The following is a 17,661-nucleotide window of genomic DNA, read 5'->3' as shown; positions in this document are numbered from 1 at the left end:
GTATGTTCCCATTCTGTTGTGCACATGAGAGTGTGCAATTTGACAATAAATACATTGAAATTTAAAGGTAAAACCATCAGTTTTCTGCTTCCTCGCCTTTTGTGCTCATGAAAATAAACAAAATAGATCAGCTAAGTACTTTTAAGGCTTAAGATCCCTGTCTGTCAATTTTAATACATACCCAATGCACCATGACCTAGACTGTCTTGAAAAGACTATCTTGTTTACTATATTGTCAAAAAACATTAGGGAATCCAGAGCTATAGGCTAGACTCAGAAATCCAGAGAAAAACAAAATCCCCTCCAAAAAAGCTTCAGCTTTGCAAAGTTCATGCAAGAGTCAACTTGGAATGAGAGAGGGACAATCTGCTTTTCACAATCCTGAGAAAGTAGGATGGGAATGGCTGGGAAGAGGACTTAGGAGTTTACCAGATTCTGGGTGGCTCCCATTCTGATGGTGTTCAGGAAGTTATTAAAGAGCTAGCTATTATTTGCATCTTTGGTCAAGTGGAATTTGAACCCTTTGCTGTATAGATTCTGTGTGGAGGAGTTATATGTTGATTTCAGGTCACTCATTTTTTTGTAACTTTTATTTACCTTTACTTGTATGTTGTGTAGTCTATAAATTGTATAAACAAATAAATAAAATTAGCCACTGTCTGGTTAGATAGCCAAGACAGGGGAACAACATTCTTTAAAATGTTATTCATGACTAAAACTAAATTTGGGACACTTTCATGCTTTCTATTTATTCAATTTAATTAGACAAACATCTATGACTAGGAAATCTAAATGTATCAACATGCTTAAAATTGCCATATCATTGTCCAGCAAGCTGTCTTCCCAGGACAGTGTGCTTAGCTCAATCAGTCTCCAAAAAAATCCTGAAGATTCCTACCTGGGGCTTTGAGTTCATTGTTGATAAAGTTAAGTAATTCCTGACAGATATTGCAGTATGGCACAGGCCAGGTGAGAAAATCACGGTACATCCTCACAGCTCTCAAAAGCAGATCAGAATCCGAAGGAAAATGGGGGATCTAAGGAGAAAAGGTATTTTAAAGAGGTGCATCGCTTGAGGACAAATAACACAAGGGCCCATTGGAGATATCAAGCATGAGCTAATGCTACAGATTTATCTGTTTAACAGCATGGTAACACCTCCCCCCAGAAAAAGCTCCAGGGAAAAAAAGGAAAACAAAATCTTCATAACACAATAGCACAGAATTTGATGTTCTCTCTCTCTCTCTCTCTCTCTCTCTCTCTCTCTCTCTCTCTCTCTCTCTCTCTCTCTCTCTCTCTTCCCTCCCTCCTCCCTCTCTCCCTCTCTTTCTCTCTCCTTCATTTATTATTGCCATTGGTAGTCCCTCTTATAAGAAGGGAAGCCCACCCTTCTAATGGATTATAAGAGGCATCAATAAATGTCACTTAATAAAATGGTCAAGAGACAGATGAAATAAGTGTAAAAAAGTTCTCAAGTTCCCAAACATAGATTGTTCAATCCATATTTATTACAATGGCCACTACTTTTTAAAGCTACAATATCTTGTCTTAAACCCCTTCCTTTTTATTTTTATTGAGGACTGATAGATTTGAAGAGGTAGAATCTAGACAGTGAAGACCTCAGTCTTGTAGAGAACACCTGATCATTGACTTACTTTTCCAACTGTCCTCATCTTTCCACTGAATATATTAAAATAAATTTCTGGCTTGCTACTGCAGCCAAGGTTTCTTTGGTTATTATTTAGTCGCATTTCTATGCCACCCAACTCCCTAGGGACTCTGGGCGGCTTACAGCAAAAAAACAATGCGAACAATATCCCGTAAAATTTGTTTTAAAGAACATTAAAACCCATACACTCCATTCCATGGCCGGGTCTCGCAAGATCGCCGTAGCGAGATCAACGGCCCCAGGCCTGCCGGAAAAGCCAGGTCTTCACTGCTTTCCGGAAGGCCAATAGGGTAGGGGCGGTCCAGACCTCAGGAGGTAATTGGTTCCAGAGAGCCGAGGCAGCCACAGAGAAGGCCCTCCCCCGCGGGCCCACCAACCGACATTGTTTAGCTGATGGGACCCAGAGGAGACCAACTCTGTGGGATCTTACCGGTCGATGGGAGCTATGCGGTAGAAGGCGGTCTCGAAGATAGCCTGGCCCTGAGCAATGTAGTAACCAACACCTTGAATTGCGTCCGGAGACCAATACGGAGCCAGTGCAGCTCGCGGAGAATTGGTGTAATGTGGGTGTATCTAGGTGCACCCACAATAGCTCACGCGGCTGCATTCTGGACCAACTGTAGTCTCCGAACACTTTTCAAGGGTAACCTCATGTAGAGCGTGTTACAATAATCCAACCGTGAGGTGACAAGGGACAGATTACTGTGACTTCCTCAAGCAGAAGCTCTAACTCTGATGATATTGCTTGACTTATTTCTTTCATTGTGCTTCAATAAACACAGGGTCCAGTGGTAGTTATTTACAGCACGCCTTCATGATAGATTATCGCATCAATTTAGAAAAAATCTAAATGACAGCGAGTCATCATCACAAAGGCTTGACTACTAAGACCATGAATTTCAGGGTTTAAGCTCCAAACTTACACACAGGACAGTTGCACTGAAGAGAAAGGCCAATGGAGTAAAGAGATTGTAGTCACATTTTTCTTGGACCTTCATAAAAAAGAAAAACAGGAAAGAACAGAAAATGAAAATATGTAATTTGGTAAACTACTTAAAAGAAAATCCATTAAAAGCAATATTAATCTCACTTTGCATAGTTTTTACACATTATACTAAAACATATTTCATAATACAGAGCAGAAGAGTTGGGTTCCCACATTATTCAAAAAACACACGTATGTGTTGTGGTGCAAAATGTGGACCAGGCCTGTAGGGTACTTGTTCCAGTGATAAAGTCACTTTGAATGGTGATTCTGAGCTCTGGCACAATACTCAACATAATTTATCAGTACATCTTTCTAGATAGTGGTGCTAGTTGGAAAAAGAATGACATTGTAACAGAGAAGAGGGGGTCGACCTACAGTATTCTTCAAAGCACCAAACAGCAGCATAAGAAGTAACAGATGGTAACTTATCAAAGAGAAATCCAACCTAGAATTAAGGAGAAATTGCCTATCAGCAAGAACAATTAATCAATGGAATGGCTTGCCTCCAGAAATTTTGGGTGCTCCATTACTGGAGATTTTCAAGAAGAGATAGGACACCCATGTGTCTGGAATGGTATGCTTGAGCAGAGGGTTGGACTAGGTCCTTCAAAGTCCTTTCCAGTTCTGTTATTCTGACATTGTATTAGATACTACAGGCAAGTGAAGTGATGCCTTTTGCAGAAGATGCTTGTCTTTAGATGCTTTAGATGTGACCTTTCAGATGCTGTACAATGGTATCTCCATCTTCTGTGTCCACAGACCAGGATGGCTTGGTCTGAGAGGAATCAGAATTAAACCATACTTTGAGAGCCAATGTTCTCAGTGCTTACTGTAAAGGTACTGCTAGAATAGTATGGTTTTTTTTTTGCTTATACCTATTCATCTTTTTTTAAATTAATTATTTTTTTAAAAAAAGGTTCAACAAGACCAAAGTAATAACAACAGTATCCTCACATTCAAGAAAGATTCACAGCTATCAAAATGAGAAGCATGAGTAGCATTATCAAGAAGTACTGAAGTTTAAACTATATATCCAAAACTTTATAAAAGGAGTTATAGGGGGAAAACACCTTGGGATTTATAGATGTAAGAATCCAATAGATGAGATGGGAGGGGGAATCAAGATGGAGAAGGTTGAATTGAACAAATGCAGCATTGATTGGCATGCCAGGGGCCACATTCAGAAAGTTCTGAGTAGAATTGAAAGAAAAATTAAACTTTATTTAATTTCATTGGATTAAAATTACAAATACTTAATAGCAATAGCACTTAGACTTATATACCGCTTCACAGTGCTTTACAGCCCTCTCTAAGCAGTTTACAGAGCCAGTGTATTGCCCCCAGCAATCTGGGTCCTCATTTTACCGACCTCGAAAGAATGGAAGGCTGAGTCAACCTTGAACCGGTGAGATTCGAACTGCCGAACTGCTGGTAGCTGGCAATCAGCAGAAATAGCCTGCGGTACTGCATTTATTTAATATTTTTACCATTATACAGGGATTTGTTTTTTTTTTTAAAGAGAGTGAGAAAGAGGACTTTTGAGTGCTTCATCAAAGGTACTGGAGGCTTTGGTTTATTTCCTATGATCCAAATGTGACTTTTTATTAAACTCCATGGTCTTGTACAGATGAAAAGGAAACTTTCTTCTAATGGATTCACACCTGTGATTTGATTTTGCTTTATGTACCCTGAACCAAACACTATTTCTAAATTACAAAAACTCAAAATAACTGGGGCAAGGCTCTATTAAAGAACCAGGAAGTCACTGACAGGAAGAAAAGAATAATAATAATTAAAAAAAAACCCAGTCCAGAAGATATCAAATGGATTCACTGGAACTCCTTACACTAATCTCTATTCAGTAACACTGAAGTAACCTTGTTTCAGAATCAAAGCAAGTTCCTTTTTCAATAGAAAGGTGAGACCTCCCTTGCTGAACCTGCCCATTTCACAAAAACAGATATTCTCTGGAGAAAAAGAGGAAGGTGGAATTTGATCAAAGGAATGAATTTTAATGTCTATTATTAGGACAGTAGGTTCATATCAGGAGCTGTTGTTCAAAGCAGGATAGATTTAAAAAAAACAACACCTTTCTGAATCCTGCCTGACCCAACTCTGGACTTTAGCTGCTGTTTCCATCACAGCAGAAAACAGAACTGACAGTTTCAAACTAGTTCCTAAATCTACTGAGACCAGATGTCTCTCAATAAAGATGGAATCAGTTCCAAGAAGGATGCAGATAGGCAGTTAGATAATCTCATTAGATGCTCGTCCACAAGATGATTTCCCTTTTGTAGAAGGTTCAACACATGCAAACAAGGTAATTGTATCAGCAAGAAGGTAGTTCATCATCAGATCTTATGTTCTTTCCCATGTCTCCCTTTGTTTTACCTCTTGAGTCTTCTGTAGGATTTTTTCCAGGAGAATGAGGTAGTTCCCTGCATCGCGACTAACTAGCTCCTGGAGGGTCCAGCAGTTCAGACAAAGCCCAGCTATTTGGAAGAGAGGAAAAATAATTAGAGAATATCCAATCATACCACAAAGCCAAGAGCATAAGTAGTCTTCACTAAAGAAGTCTCCTTGCCCATAAGATTTTGCAGATTGCACATACATTACCTGCAGAACATAGGATCAGATCTTTTGCCCTGCATAATCGTGAGCTATTTATACTCATTGATACTATGCAAACCCATAATGTATGCCCTTTTTAACCTGAGTGTGTATTCCACCTGTCACTCAGAGCAGCAAAGCAAGTGTACCAACTGAACTGAAGGTAGTGTTGTGGGCCAGATAAGGGCCTTTTAAAATCATAGAGGGAACATCTTTGTATTTAGACTAATCCTTGGAGGAAGGACAAAATCAGTCCAGGTGGGAATCTGAATTTTAAGTTAAAACCCTCCTTCAGATCTGATGCTCTGAGGCTATCCACTGAATGATATGATTGATCTGAAATAAAGCAGAAACTGTATATGCCATTTTGAAATATGTTTAGTAACAATAATTAATATTACAACACAGACTAATTATTGATAAATTAAATGGCAAAGTGAAGGTTCATACCATCAACATGAGTATCAGAAAAGCACCAGAGGTGGGTTTCAGCCGGTTCTGACCAGTTCTGGAGAACCAGTAGCGGAAATTTTGAGTAGTTCGGAGAACCGGTAAATACCACCTCTGACTGGCCCCGCCCCCATCTATTCTCTGCTTCCTGAGTCCCAGCTGATTGGGAGGAAATGGGGATTTTGCAGTATCTTTCCCCTGGATTGGGGGGGGGGGATGGAGATTTTACAGTATTCTTCCCCTGCCATGCCCACCAAGCCATACCCACAGAACTGGTAGTAACAAATTTTGAAACCCACCACTGAAAAGCAACTATGATATACAATCAACAGGCTGGCCAGTGTCTCTTTGTTAAATTATTTTTTAACTGGCTTCATATTTAATTCACCTGGGCTAAACAAGCCTCTAAATCCAGTAACTCGTAGAAAGTAATTTAAGATGCTGCCCACTGGTTCACATAACTCTGTATTGCTGCATTGAATGGCAGCACCTTCCTAAGATTTAAAGTCAGAGTTTCTCCTACCCTAATAGGAGATGCCAAGGGGCAAAAACAGCCCTTTATTTTCTGTAAATGTGCTCAAAATATATCAAATAACACATCCTGAAAGCAGCAAAATTTTATAGCTGGGTGATAGTGGGTGGCAGAATTCATGTTGCTGCAGGCTGATACAGTGGGGGAGATACTTTTTCAGAATGCAGCATGTTCTTCTTAGAATTATATTGTCCCCCGGAAATGCTAAATCCTTAACTTGGCATCTGTGGTTAGCATTTCCTCTCTCAATTCTTTGTCATATAAGAAAAGCTCAAAGGTTGCAACCAGCAACTATTGAAAACATCACTGGGAGATGTAAATATCAAGGTTCCACCCATGATAAAGACATAGGCTGACCAATATTAAAGCAGACTATTATCATGAGAAATTGTCATAAATACTGATTGAAGCCCCTAACCTTCTATAGTCAGTATTTTAGACTGATGGCAGCCAAGATATAAAATGCAAGATGGTACATTATGGAAATAACTGACAATCACATGTAAAAATGACATTAGAAATACATGTATGATGCGTGTACTGAAATGGCAAAACTCCATCTAATTTAACCTGTTGAGGATATTGGAGTGCATTTCTTTAAACTGTCTAGCATGTTCTCTCTCTCTCTCTTGCCCTACACTTTTTCCCCAATGCTAGGCAATTCCCTTCATTTGCAGATTCCTTCAAAAAACCAAAGTCTGTTCCGGAGAATTCTTAGAAGGTTTCAGATGGCCAGAAGGAAGCAACAGGCTGAGGATTCCGTCTAATTCACAGGTGTCAAACTCAAGGCTCATGGGCCACATCCAGCCCACGGGGTGTTTAGATCTGGCCCACGGGACCACCTGGAAACAGCAAAGGACTGGCCCGTGGTGCCTCTGCCAGTGAAAATGGAGCTCGGGAGGGCCGCATGCAGCCCTCCTGAGCTTTGTTTTCTCTGGCAGAGTGTTGCAGGAGGCTGTCCCAGCTGAAAACTGAGCTCGGGAGCCTGTTTTCTCTGGCAGAGTGCTCGGGCCACAGGCGCCCCCGACACGAGTAACTTCAAGCTGGCCATGCCCACCCCAGCCCCCCAAGGCCAAACACAACCTTTATGCAGCCCTCAATAAAACCAAGTTTGACACCCCTGGTCTTGGGGGCCACTTGGACACAAATATCCAAGTGGGTACAATAGATGCCTCTTCTCTTTCTATTCTGCTATCACACTCAGACTGCTTGCTATTGGAAAATTCTACAAACAAAAGGCTGTGCACATTGAAAAATGGCAGTGCCTGGGGAAATGGTGCTGATTTCCCTCTTCTAAAGCTCTGGAAATTGAAATGAGGTTTCACTGACTAACAGAACAATATTAGACCCTTCCTGCAAAAGAAGACAACACACCTGCAGCAGGAAAGATGGAAGGACAGACAATTCTGCTGAACGTTGCCCAGCATTGCCTTAGAGTGTATTAGAGGATTTGGAAATGCCCAGGTTTTGGATTAAACTAGGGTTGGTGCATCTACCCCTCAAGTGGAAGCTTCTCTCCTTGCTCTTAACTTTTCTCAGTGATGAGAGTAAGCAAATATGTCTGAAAAAAATATCTGTCTAGAGGATGAAGGGAAGGGAATTGAAGAGGAAAGCCAGCAGTTTTGCTATTTCTAGACACTTTCTATAGCATTAGTCAAAGGAGAAAAATGGAACAGAAGGCTACACAAGTCTATTCAACCACTGTATATAAGCTCAATAAATGATGTCAATACCATACATATCAAATACAAAATTTGAAGCTATGGAACCAGAATTTCAATTTTCAAATGCACTGTTAACACTACCACAAAGTTGTCTTCTTTTTCTTTTGAAGCAACTACAAACATTTCCACCACTAAAGTCCCACCTGTAAACAGCATTCCTCTTGCTAGTCTGACCTTTTTTGACTCCCAAGGATGTTTTGCCTGGTTTAACCTTTGGAACTAGTCTTTGTGGTGACCTTGTTGCTATTGAAACTTGTAGCATCACAAGGCCAGAGCTCAACACAAAAATACACCTGTGATAATAGAGCAAAGTACCCGAGCACACACTCAGTGTTTACCATATTCCCCCAGCTCTCAAGGAGACGTTTTTACTAAGTAGGGGGTTATTAGTTAGGCTCTTAAGAACTTTAACCTAGAATAGAAATGGAAGAATTGTGATAATGAGGGGTAGTAATAGTAGTTTGTTATTTAGATTAAATGTATATAGACCAGTATCATAGTAGCTACACCTTTTCTTCAAATAGTTATGTACAGTTCAGAGCCCAATGGCCCCATGCATCCTATGGAATCCATACTCCAAATTGACACTAAATTCTAATTTTGAAGGGAAAGGGAGATAAATGAATTCATACTTGGGGAATAATAAAACTCACTGTACATTTTATTGTTTTAGAGTACAAGAATTTTAATTTTCTCCCAAACCAGCTTTTGGTATATGGCTCCAAAAATCAGCTATAGCTCTTAGCTCAGCAAAACCTGCATACTAGTAGTTTTAGTACACTACTAGTACTTCTTTACTCATATTATATTCTACTAGTAGTATCTTCTACTAGCAGTACTTCTTTACTAGTAGTAAGTAAAGTTTTTTCACTTACCTGTCCATGTACTTGCAGAAAATGTCCTTTTGCTAAGGCCATGAAGGCACCTCTCCAATGCATGGTGGATCCTGTCCTCTGTACACGTCGTGTGCTGCATTTTATTTCATCTCCTAAACAAGATTAATTAATTAATTAATTCAAACCTAATTAGAGTAATCCATCCCAATTTTTAGCTTAATCCACCTCTGACCTTTAGGTTTCTTGGTTAATTTGCGCCATTACATTCTGCCTTTGAGATGCACACAACTTCCTATCCAGACCACTAGCATCTCCACAAACTCTGCTGTCAAGATAAATTTTCCCCAAATTTGACTGCTGAATTGTCATGTTGCTAGATGGGGAAAAGAGCCCTTTGTTACTGGGCAATGTAGAACAGCAGTGGTAAATGGGACAGGATAAATGGAAGTGATTCCAACGCTGAACCAAAACAGGAAAGCTTTCGCTCTCATTTTTTTCCCTCTACAATTTTTGGTTGGATTCATTGCAAAAATGAGGGCCTGGTGGCTCAGAGGACTAAAAGCATTGTCATTAACACCAGCTGTCTGCAATTACTGTAAGTTCGAATCTCACCAGGCTCAAGGTTGACTCAGCCTTCCATCCTTTCTAAGGTAGGTAAAATGAGGACCCAGTTTGTGGGGGCAATAAGCTGACTTTGTATAAATATACAAAAGGATGAAGGCTATTGCTTAACTCATTGTAAGCCTCCCTGAGTCTCTGGAGAAGGACGGCATATAAATCAAATTAAAAAAACAAAACAAAACAAGAAGTTGCGTGAAAGCCACAACTGTTGGCTTCCTATAAACTGGAAATGTGCTTAAGATGAAAGCAGGAGATGAAGTATGCAACACAACCAAGTTACAACCTGCTATGCCCTGACAATTTTGCCACTCATTCAATAAAATTGTTTTATGCTAGGGATTCATACACGGAGGCTCTAAAACTGTGTTTCTTCTTCCCAACTCAAAACCTTGGGTACAACTCCAGGAGCTTCACTTAAAGTTACTATGCACTTTTTTCTCAGACGTAGCCTCGATTGTAGCTCTTAAAACTCCATCCTACATATCTAAATGTATCGTCTGAGTTCACATATTATTCTAAATCACAGTGTAGATTAGCCTGCCATACATAGTAACCCTGAATGGTGAGTTTATGTTTCAGTGAATAATTTCCTTCCTTCCTTCCTTCCTTCCTTCCTTCCTTCCTTCCTTCCTTCCTTCCTTCCTTCCTTCCTTCCTTCCTTTCCTCCCTCCCTCCCTCCCTCCCCCTCCCCTCTCCTCCCATTCCTTCCCTTCCCTTCCCTTCTCTTCCTTCCCAGCAGGCAGGTAAGTAGCTGCTGCTGGGTGGGGAAGGGAGCAAGGGAGTGTGATGCAAGAGCAAAGGGACTGATGCTCCCTTGGACTTGTGGGAAACTGCCAGGGAACACTGAGAATGAGATCATGTGACCACATCTGAAAGTGACAGTGTAATGAGACGATGCTGAAGCAGCCACAGCAGCCCTGCAGTACTGAAACAGCAACAACTTTCCCAAATTTCATTTCTTTGAGAGTCCTGGGTCCCAGCATTCTGTAAGTTAGCCCATTTGAGGTACCTTGGTTCAAAAACTTTTGCCCTATGATGTTTACCTTTCACCCAGTAACTGTTTCACCCAGTTAAAGGTTACAGAAACAGAAGTTTTAGTAGTATATTAATTGTATTATTAAAATCTATCACAGTTATTTTTTCTCCATTGCTTCCAATTTCTTTCTCTTGGCTTAATATATTTTTTGGCAGTGTGGTCTGTGCCTGAAATGGATTAAGCATTTCTATTATCAAGCAGTGGGCAAAGAGCTCCATTTAAATTCAGACAGGAAGGTTGAAGGAAATAATAAAGTTCTGGACATGGGATCATTTAACAGGGGTATCAAACTGGTGACCTGCAGGCCAGATGTGTCACCTGCAGGCCACACCCGCCCCAGCGAAGGGAAAAAAACTTCACAATACATCACGTGACGGCAACATGATGCCTCGAGTTTGACACCCATGATTTAATACCTCTATCTCTAAAGAAATGTGGGGTCAGGTAGACACTTTGGGGGATATACCACTTGCTAGAAAACCATGGAACCACAGCTACAAGGCTTAACAAAAAGCCTGAAAACACCCGTGGATGACCTATTCTTCTAAATCTTGACAAGATCTATCTTACCCCTTACACCTCAACAATCTGAACCTTTAAGCGAATTGCCCTTCAAAGGGAGAAGTTCTAGGGCAAGCAACATGTTTAATATCCAATACATCTAGTGTGGCTTTAAATATCTGCTGGAAAAGCATTTGGTTCTGGACAACATTGCCACTTTCAAAAAAGCTCATCTCTGAAAGAAGGAACGTCTACCCAAAGCTCAGGATTAAATGTGCTTTGCAGAATAGAAGGGTTTTTTTGTTTTTTTTAAAAAAAGAAGGAACTCATCTCCAAATCACAATGTCTTAATTACATTGTGGAACAAATGTCATAAGGGAAATGATGACTGGATAAAGGACATGATTCATATCCTGAACATGGCCAGAAATAGTATTTTCTAATGTCAGCTCCTTACACAAAGGTCCATTAGCGGAAGAAGTGTGATTCCTCAACTGGCCTGAGCAAACAGAAGTCTACCCGGTCTCAAATTCGCTTTTTTCGCCCAATTCCTAATTGCGCAATCAAGAACTGTCAACAGTCACAGAAAATGAAGAAAAAATATTCCCGTAAGTTAAAAAGCCACAGGGTACAGATTTGGCTTATGTCATAGTTTCCTCACATGATAATGAAGAACATGTTCTGACTCCATGCAAACTTAATGCAGATTGTCTAAGGCTGTCAGCTGTACAGGTTCCCTGTACATTTAACCTCTAAGATCTGCATGAAATCTCTGGACCCTCATGATTATTGGACTGGGTTGAGATGTCATGTTGACAAAGTATGAAAAACCTTTGGGGCCATTATTTCAGGGAAAAGACAATTTGACAAATGATCAAAAGATTGTAGGCAAATTCTTTCATAGCTTTCAGCAATGTCATTAACTTTCCCACTGGATTTTATCTTACCCTTTCCCATTTGTCTTTTGGAAGACACCTCTGTAGACAATTGCACTAACAGCAGGGAAAGTAACCAATATTCATTGTTCCACATCGTTACTTTTCAAAAACTGCTGCATCAGTCCAGATATCACCATGTAAATATTTATAGTCACTCAGTCCATATTATGACATCATGATTCAAATATTTTCGTATGAATCAGTTGTTTAGGAATCTTTAGCTGCCTCAGAAAGACAACGCTTTCAGTATTTTAGTCAGAACTGTTGAATCTGAGCATGAGCTTTGAACTAACTCTCAATGAGCCATTTGCAAACTGGACTCTGAACTTATTCAGGGCTTGGTGAAACTTCAAATTCTAAGTAACGTAGCCAGAAACCTACCTTTGTACTTCAGAAAAGAAAGCAAAGCAAACACTTTTCTCAAAAGAACCAATTCCAATTACAGAAGAGCACCAGGTGTGACCTTTTTAAGAACTCCCTCACAACTTGTTTTCAATGATTTTAAACATTTTTGTGCAATTTGTGTACCTGTTTTTCCACACACTAGAAACTCTGGCCTGCCTGATTTTTACAATTTCTAGTTTATGATTGGGCTCTGGTTTGACCTTTTGCCCAAAGTTTTACTTCTATATTCTGTTGACTTGGCCTATCAGTAATTCACAGATAAAACATACCATTTTGGGAGAGGGAGGACAGTTACCACAATGAGATGTACAAATTCTCCGATTGACAATCAAATCACATGGCTTTTATACTTCAGGAATACAGCCTTCTAAAGCTGGGCTGAAGGATTGAACTCTATTGATGTTCTTAGTGAACTTGAAACATCACTAAGTGTTCCTTCACTTCTATTGCCAAGCCAGTTTGGAATTTGGTGGCAATAGCTTTCCCAACCAGTTTTTCCTTGCAACCCACGGGGGAGGATTAAATATTTAACAATTGTATGAAACTAACCTTTGTTTGTTGCTAAACTAGAAACAAGGGACACCACTGATACCAAATGGTGTTTTTCCACAGCCAAATTATTCCTGGCCCCTTTAGCAACTTGCCTTCTGCTCTGCTAATGCTCTTCATTCTAAAATAAAATAATTTAATTGGAAATCAAGAGCTTGACCTAATGTTCAAAATGTGAGTTGAGTACAAAATCAGGATATTTAGAATAGAACAGAATACAACAACCGCAGGGATAGCCAAGGCACAAGATTCAGATGGATCTCAATAGACTCAAAAGTGTGAGTCAGTAGTGTGTTGCAGTTGCCAAAAAAGCTAATGCAGTCCTAGGCTGCATTAAAACAGGGGTAGAATCAAGATATTAAGAAGTGATACTACTGCTTTATAATGCCTTGGTAAAACCACACTTGAAACACACTGCATCCAATTTTGGTAACTACAATATAAAAAAGATGTTGACACTCTAGCAAAAATGCAGAGAAGAAGCAACAAAGATGATTAGGGGACTAGAGGCTAAAACATATGAAGAATGTTTTCAGGAATTGGGTATGTCTAGTCTAATGAAAAGAAGGACTAGAGGTGACATGATAGCAGTGTTCCAGTATTTGAGGGGCTGCTACAAAGAAGAGGGGGTCAACCTATTTTCCAAAGTACCAGAAGGCAGGACAAGAAGCAATGGACGGAAACTGAACAAAGAGAGAAGCAACCTAGAACTAAGGAGAAAATTCCTGACAGTAAGAACAATCAACCAGTGTAACAGCTTGCCTTCAGAATTTGTGGGTGCTCCAACACTGGAGGCTTTTAAGAAGAGACTGGACAGCCATTTGTCTAAAATGGTATAGGGTTTCCTGCTTGAGCAGAGAGTTGGACTAGATGACCTTCAATGTCCTTTCCAATTATGTTATTCTGTATGATCAGAACAGAACAGAACAATAGAACAGAGCAGAGCAGAGCAGAATACTTTATTTATACTTATATGTGACCCTAACCCTAACCCTAAGGAATTTGTCTCTGGTACAGAAGCACTTAGTGTACTTGCAAAAACAACGAACGATAAATCATAATTTGACTGTGTGATGAACTATAATAATAATAATAAAAAAACCAAGTGAAGCACCACTTGAACACCACTGACATTGACAAATTCACCATTAGTCAATTACAAAAGGCAGCTTTACTTGGAACAGCTTACACCCTGCCACACTATCTGTAACACCATCAAACATCCACACCCGCCTATCCCAGGTCCTTGGAAAGGATTCAATAGGTAGATAAAAATGCCAAATCCATCTGGCTGAACATCTGAACATACTAAAGTTTGCAACCAGAAGAAGAAGAAAATAAGAGGTAATAAAAGGATAAATAATACTAAGCCATCTCTATTAGTTAATATACAGGCATATTAGACAGAACCTAGCAGTCACTGTATGTTGTCAACTGTGAGAATTAGGTGTTCAGCAGAGTAATGGCACAAGGGAAAAAAACTGTCCCTGTGTCTAGTATAATGGTGGGTTGCTCCCGGTTCTGTCCGGTTCTTTAGAACCGGTAGTAAAAGCATCTGGCGGTTCCGCCTAACCGCCCGGACGTCATAATTGACAATCTGCACATGCACAGAAGCTTCTGCGCATGCACGCGCTCCCATTGCGAACCGGTAGTAAAGGTAAGTAGAACCCACCCGTAGTCTAGTTGTCTTGGCATACAATACCCTTTAGTACCATCCCGAGAGAAGGGAGTGAGACAATGTCCAGGATATGAGGGATCTGTAGACAATCTCTTCTAATTATGGTCTCCTAGGTATTCAGTGCACCATGAGCATAATTTTGATTGTTGCAGACTGGGTGCCACTGTCATCTATACAGAATCCCTTTCCTCTCAGACTTCCTGTTCAACTTAGTTCCAATCTAGAGCTTTTAATGTCAAAAACCTTGGAAACTGGGGTTTTTTTCTGGTAAATCCCCAACCCCAGAGTATATCAGTATTTCTCCTTGTGCCGAGATTGTCCTAGGCAACTTCAAGATATGCACGGAAGTAATTAGAGGAAGACACATCAGAACTTCATGGTACCCATGACAATCATGGGGCCACCTTAAGATGACATCAGTCCAGCACAGATGGCAGAATGTAGTTTGGATTGGGTTTTCTCAGTCAAGTATAGGAATGATGTCAAGCCCAAGCCCAGAGACAACCCAGAAAAATCCTATTGATTTCAATCCTTTATTTGCTAACAGAATATTGTCAAACTAAAGTTATAATCTTCTAACCAATGCTACCAGTTCTCCCCGGTTCTTGCGAATTGGTAGTGGAAATTTTGAGTAGTTTGGAGAACCGGTAAATACCACCTCTGCCTGGCCCCGCCCCCAATCTATTCACTGCCTCCCGAGTCCCAGATGATTTGCTAGAAGAAAAAAAACTGTTTAAACTCTTGCTGCGGCACTTCAAAGGGCCGCCCTACAGCTGATCAGCAGTAAAAGGCATTGTGGTGGTAGACCAGTGCGCTCCAAAAACAAATAGGTAGACCAGAATGCTCCAAAAACAAATGGGTAGACCGGTACGGCTCTGCAAGCAGTTAAAAGCCTGGTAGACCAGTACCTCTGCTAAATCCTAAATAATTGTCACATGACCTTCAAACCACGCCCACAAAATAAGCCACGGCCACAGAACCGGTAGTAAAAAATTTTAGAATCCACCCCTGCTTCTAAACTATTAGATATATTCTAAGAAATTCTATGGCGAGACTCACCTGAACCGCTTTCCCTCTCCCCCATCCAACTCCGGACTGTGCACTCAATTAAACTGGATTTCTCTCTGGGAAAGCTCTGTGTTCAAAAAATCACTGAGACCAGGGGTGCTATTGGCCTCTTTAAGAGAAGCTCTACTTAGATTATTCATGAAGAATCCTAACCTGGCCCCAGACGATGAAGATAACTATGGTCCAATTGCCAACACCGGAATCACTAGAAAATGTTCCCAAGAAAGTGGATGCTAAATAAATCCTTGACCTCTTGTATGAAACTGTTTTTTATATCCATTTTAAGCTAGTTTGAAGCCTGGTTTTGGAACAGAAACTATCTTGTTTACCTTGTGCTATCCCAAGCTTTAACAGCAAGTTCCCATTTTTTCTGTTTTCTGTCCAAGTATCAAAGTGCATCTTTTCAGCCAAGGATGTAAAAATAATTATACTGCATTAGCATAGGATGATTAATTTTCACTTTAATAATGCTTCCATTCTGTTTTCTTATTGTTGATTGCCTAGATAATGTTACATGCATGTGCAAATCAGCATTCAGAAAGAGAGAAGAAACATTTATTTCTAAGCATACTGAAAAATAGTTAAACCCACCCAAAGAGCCACAAAAGCAGGATCCTGAAGATAAGAGACTTATTTACAGCTCACCTGTGGTTCATAAAGGAAGAGGAAGGCCAAAAAGGTATAGTTAGATTCTCTGAAAACAATTTACCACAAGGATCCAAAGATACCAGATTTGATAAAGATCTTTTTTCATGGCTCAAACAAAATGAGCCTAACCACTGAAACACAACTGTGAAACTTTTTTCTTAATGGGCTAGTTTTGTTCTGAAAAATGTGGGACAAAAAATGAAAACGTCAAGCTACGCTATTATTGAAAGTGTGTGGTGGCAACAGGATGTGAAGCAACATATTCAACTAGTAAAGAGCTGCCCAATTCAGAGGTCCTAGATAACTCCGGATTTAGGAGACGAGCAACAGATACTGAATTGGAGTAACAATGTCTATAGTTCTAAAAAGCAATGACTAGAAAGTCTCATCTAATGAAAAAAAGGGTTCCAAGTAAGCTCTGAAAGCCCCCTATAATTGCATTTGAAGCAGACAAATTAAGTAAACATATTGTCAAGCCATTGAAGTTACTTCAATCGTAAAGCAAACTTTAAAAATCTTGTACTTTAAATTTATGTGTAATTTAAAATCTCATTGCCTAATCAACCCTTTGTTAGGAAACATAACAAAGCCTCTCTACCCATAACTATGTGTCAACCAGACCCACATTTGTAGAGTTCAAACAAGCTAATTTATTGTTCTATGCCTATTTCACAGGAATCTCCCCTGGCTGGTAGCTTTAGCCTGGAAAAGGCAAAATAAGCAAGGGTGAAATTCACTTATCTTTGCTACTGGTTTACAAATGTGAGCGTGCGCGTGCTTCCTCTACGCATGCACAGAGTCTTCTGCGCATGCGCAGAGGGTAAAAAAATGGGACGTGATGATATCTGGGCGGGTGGGCGGAGCCTTCCGCCACCGGCGCTACCTATTCGCCCAAGCCAGATAGAACCGGCTGAATTTCCCCACTGAAAATAAGGTTCAAAGACATTTTTGGCTGGGGGGGAGGGGAGCAGATCTTGCCCACTTGAGTTTATGTGTTGTATTCACATAACAATTCCAGACTATTTTCCCACTTCAGTCCTCCTCTGGCTGGGACAGTTTACCAACTTGGCAAAGTCTTTTAGAAATCTTATCTACACTGCATTTGATTTTTAAAACTCTCATAATTAATCCAACTCATGTATGATTTCCTGTGCTATGCATTTAAACAAGTGTTTCATTTTCATGAAGTAAATCAAAACAGGAAACATAACAGGAACAAAACCAAAGTTAAGAAATAGGATTTTCATTACATGTTCTCTTAATAGAAGATAAGATAAAGCAAGCCTATAATTGTAATTAACTGTATCTGTTTAGTACAAGATTGGTAGCAGGGATTTATGATTATAAATTTATAAATTATGTTTATTTTGTGTTAAAGCCAGTGGTGAAATTCAGCCAGAAGGCTCTG

General features: G+C 40.0%; 1 protein-coding gene across 3 annotated transcripts in view; it reads right to left on the bottom strand.

Moving 5' to 3' along the window:
- Positions 1-17,661, bottom strand: part of PIK3R5 (phosphoinositide-3-kinase regulatory subunit 5) — a 57,434-nt gene that overhangs the window by 20,533 nt on the left and 19,240 nt on the right. For all 3 annotated transcript variants that reach the window (XM_034408016.3, XM_034408038.3, XM_034408024.2), the window contains exons 2-5: positions 8,849-8,961; positions 5,049-5,149; positions 2,593-2,661; positions 899-1,037 (exon numbers count right to left, since the gene is read on the bottom strand). In XM_034408016.3, coding sequence (XP_034263907.1) covers positions 899-1,037; positions 2,593-2,661; positions 5,049-5,149; positions 8,849-8,948 — 409 coding nt within the window. In that variant the 5' untranslated portion in view covers positions 8,949-8,961. The remainder of the gene's footprint in view (positions 1-898; positions 1,038-2,592; positions 2,662-5,048; positions 5,150-8,848; positions 8,962-17,661) is intronic.

Source organism: Pantherophis guttatus, chromosome 2 (genome assembly GCF_059756535.1).
Source record: "Pantherophis guttatus breed Tessera chromosome 2, ASM5975653v1, whole genome shotgun sequence".
Taxonomy (NCBI): Eukaryota; Metazoa; Chordata; class Lepidosauria; order Squamata; family Colubridae; genus Pantherophis; species Pantherophis guttatus.
This window is presented reverse-complemented; position numbering and strand designations above follow the sequence as displayed.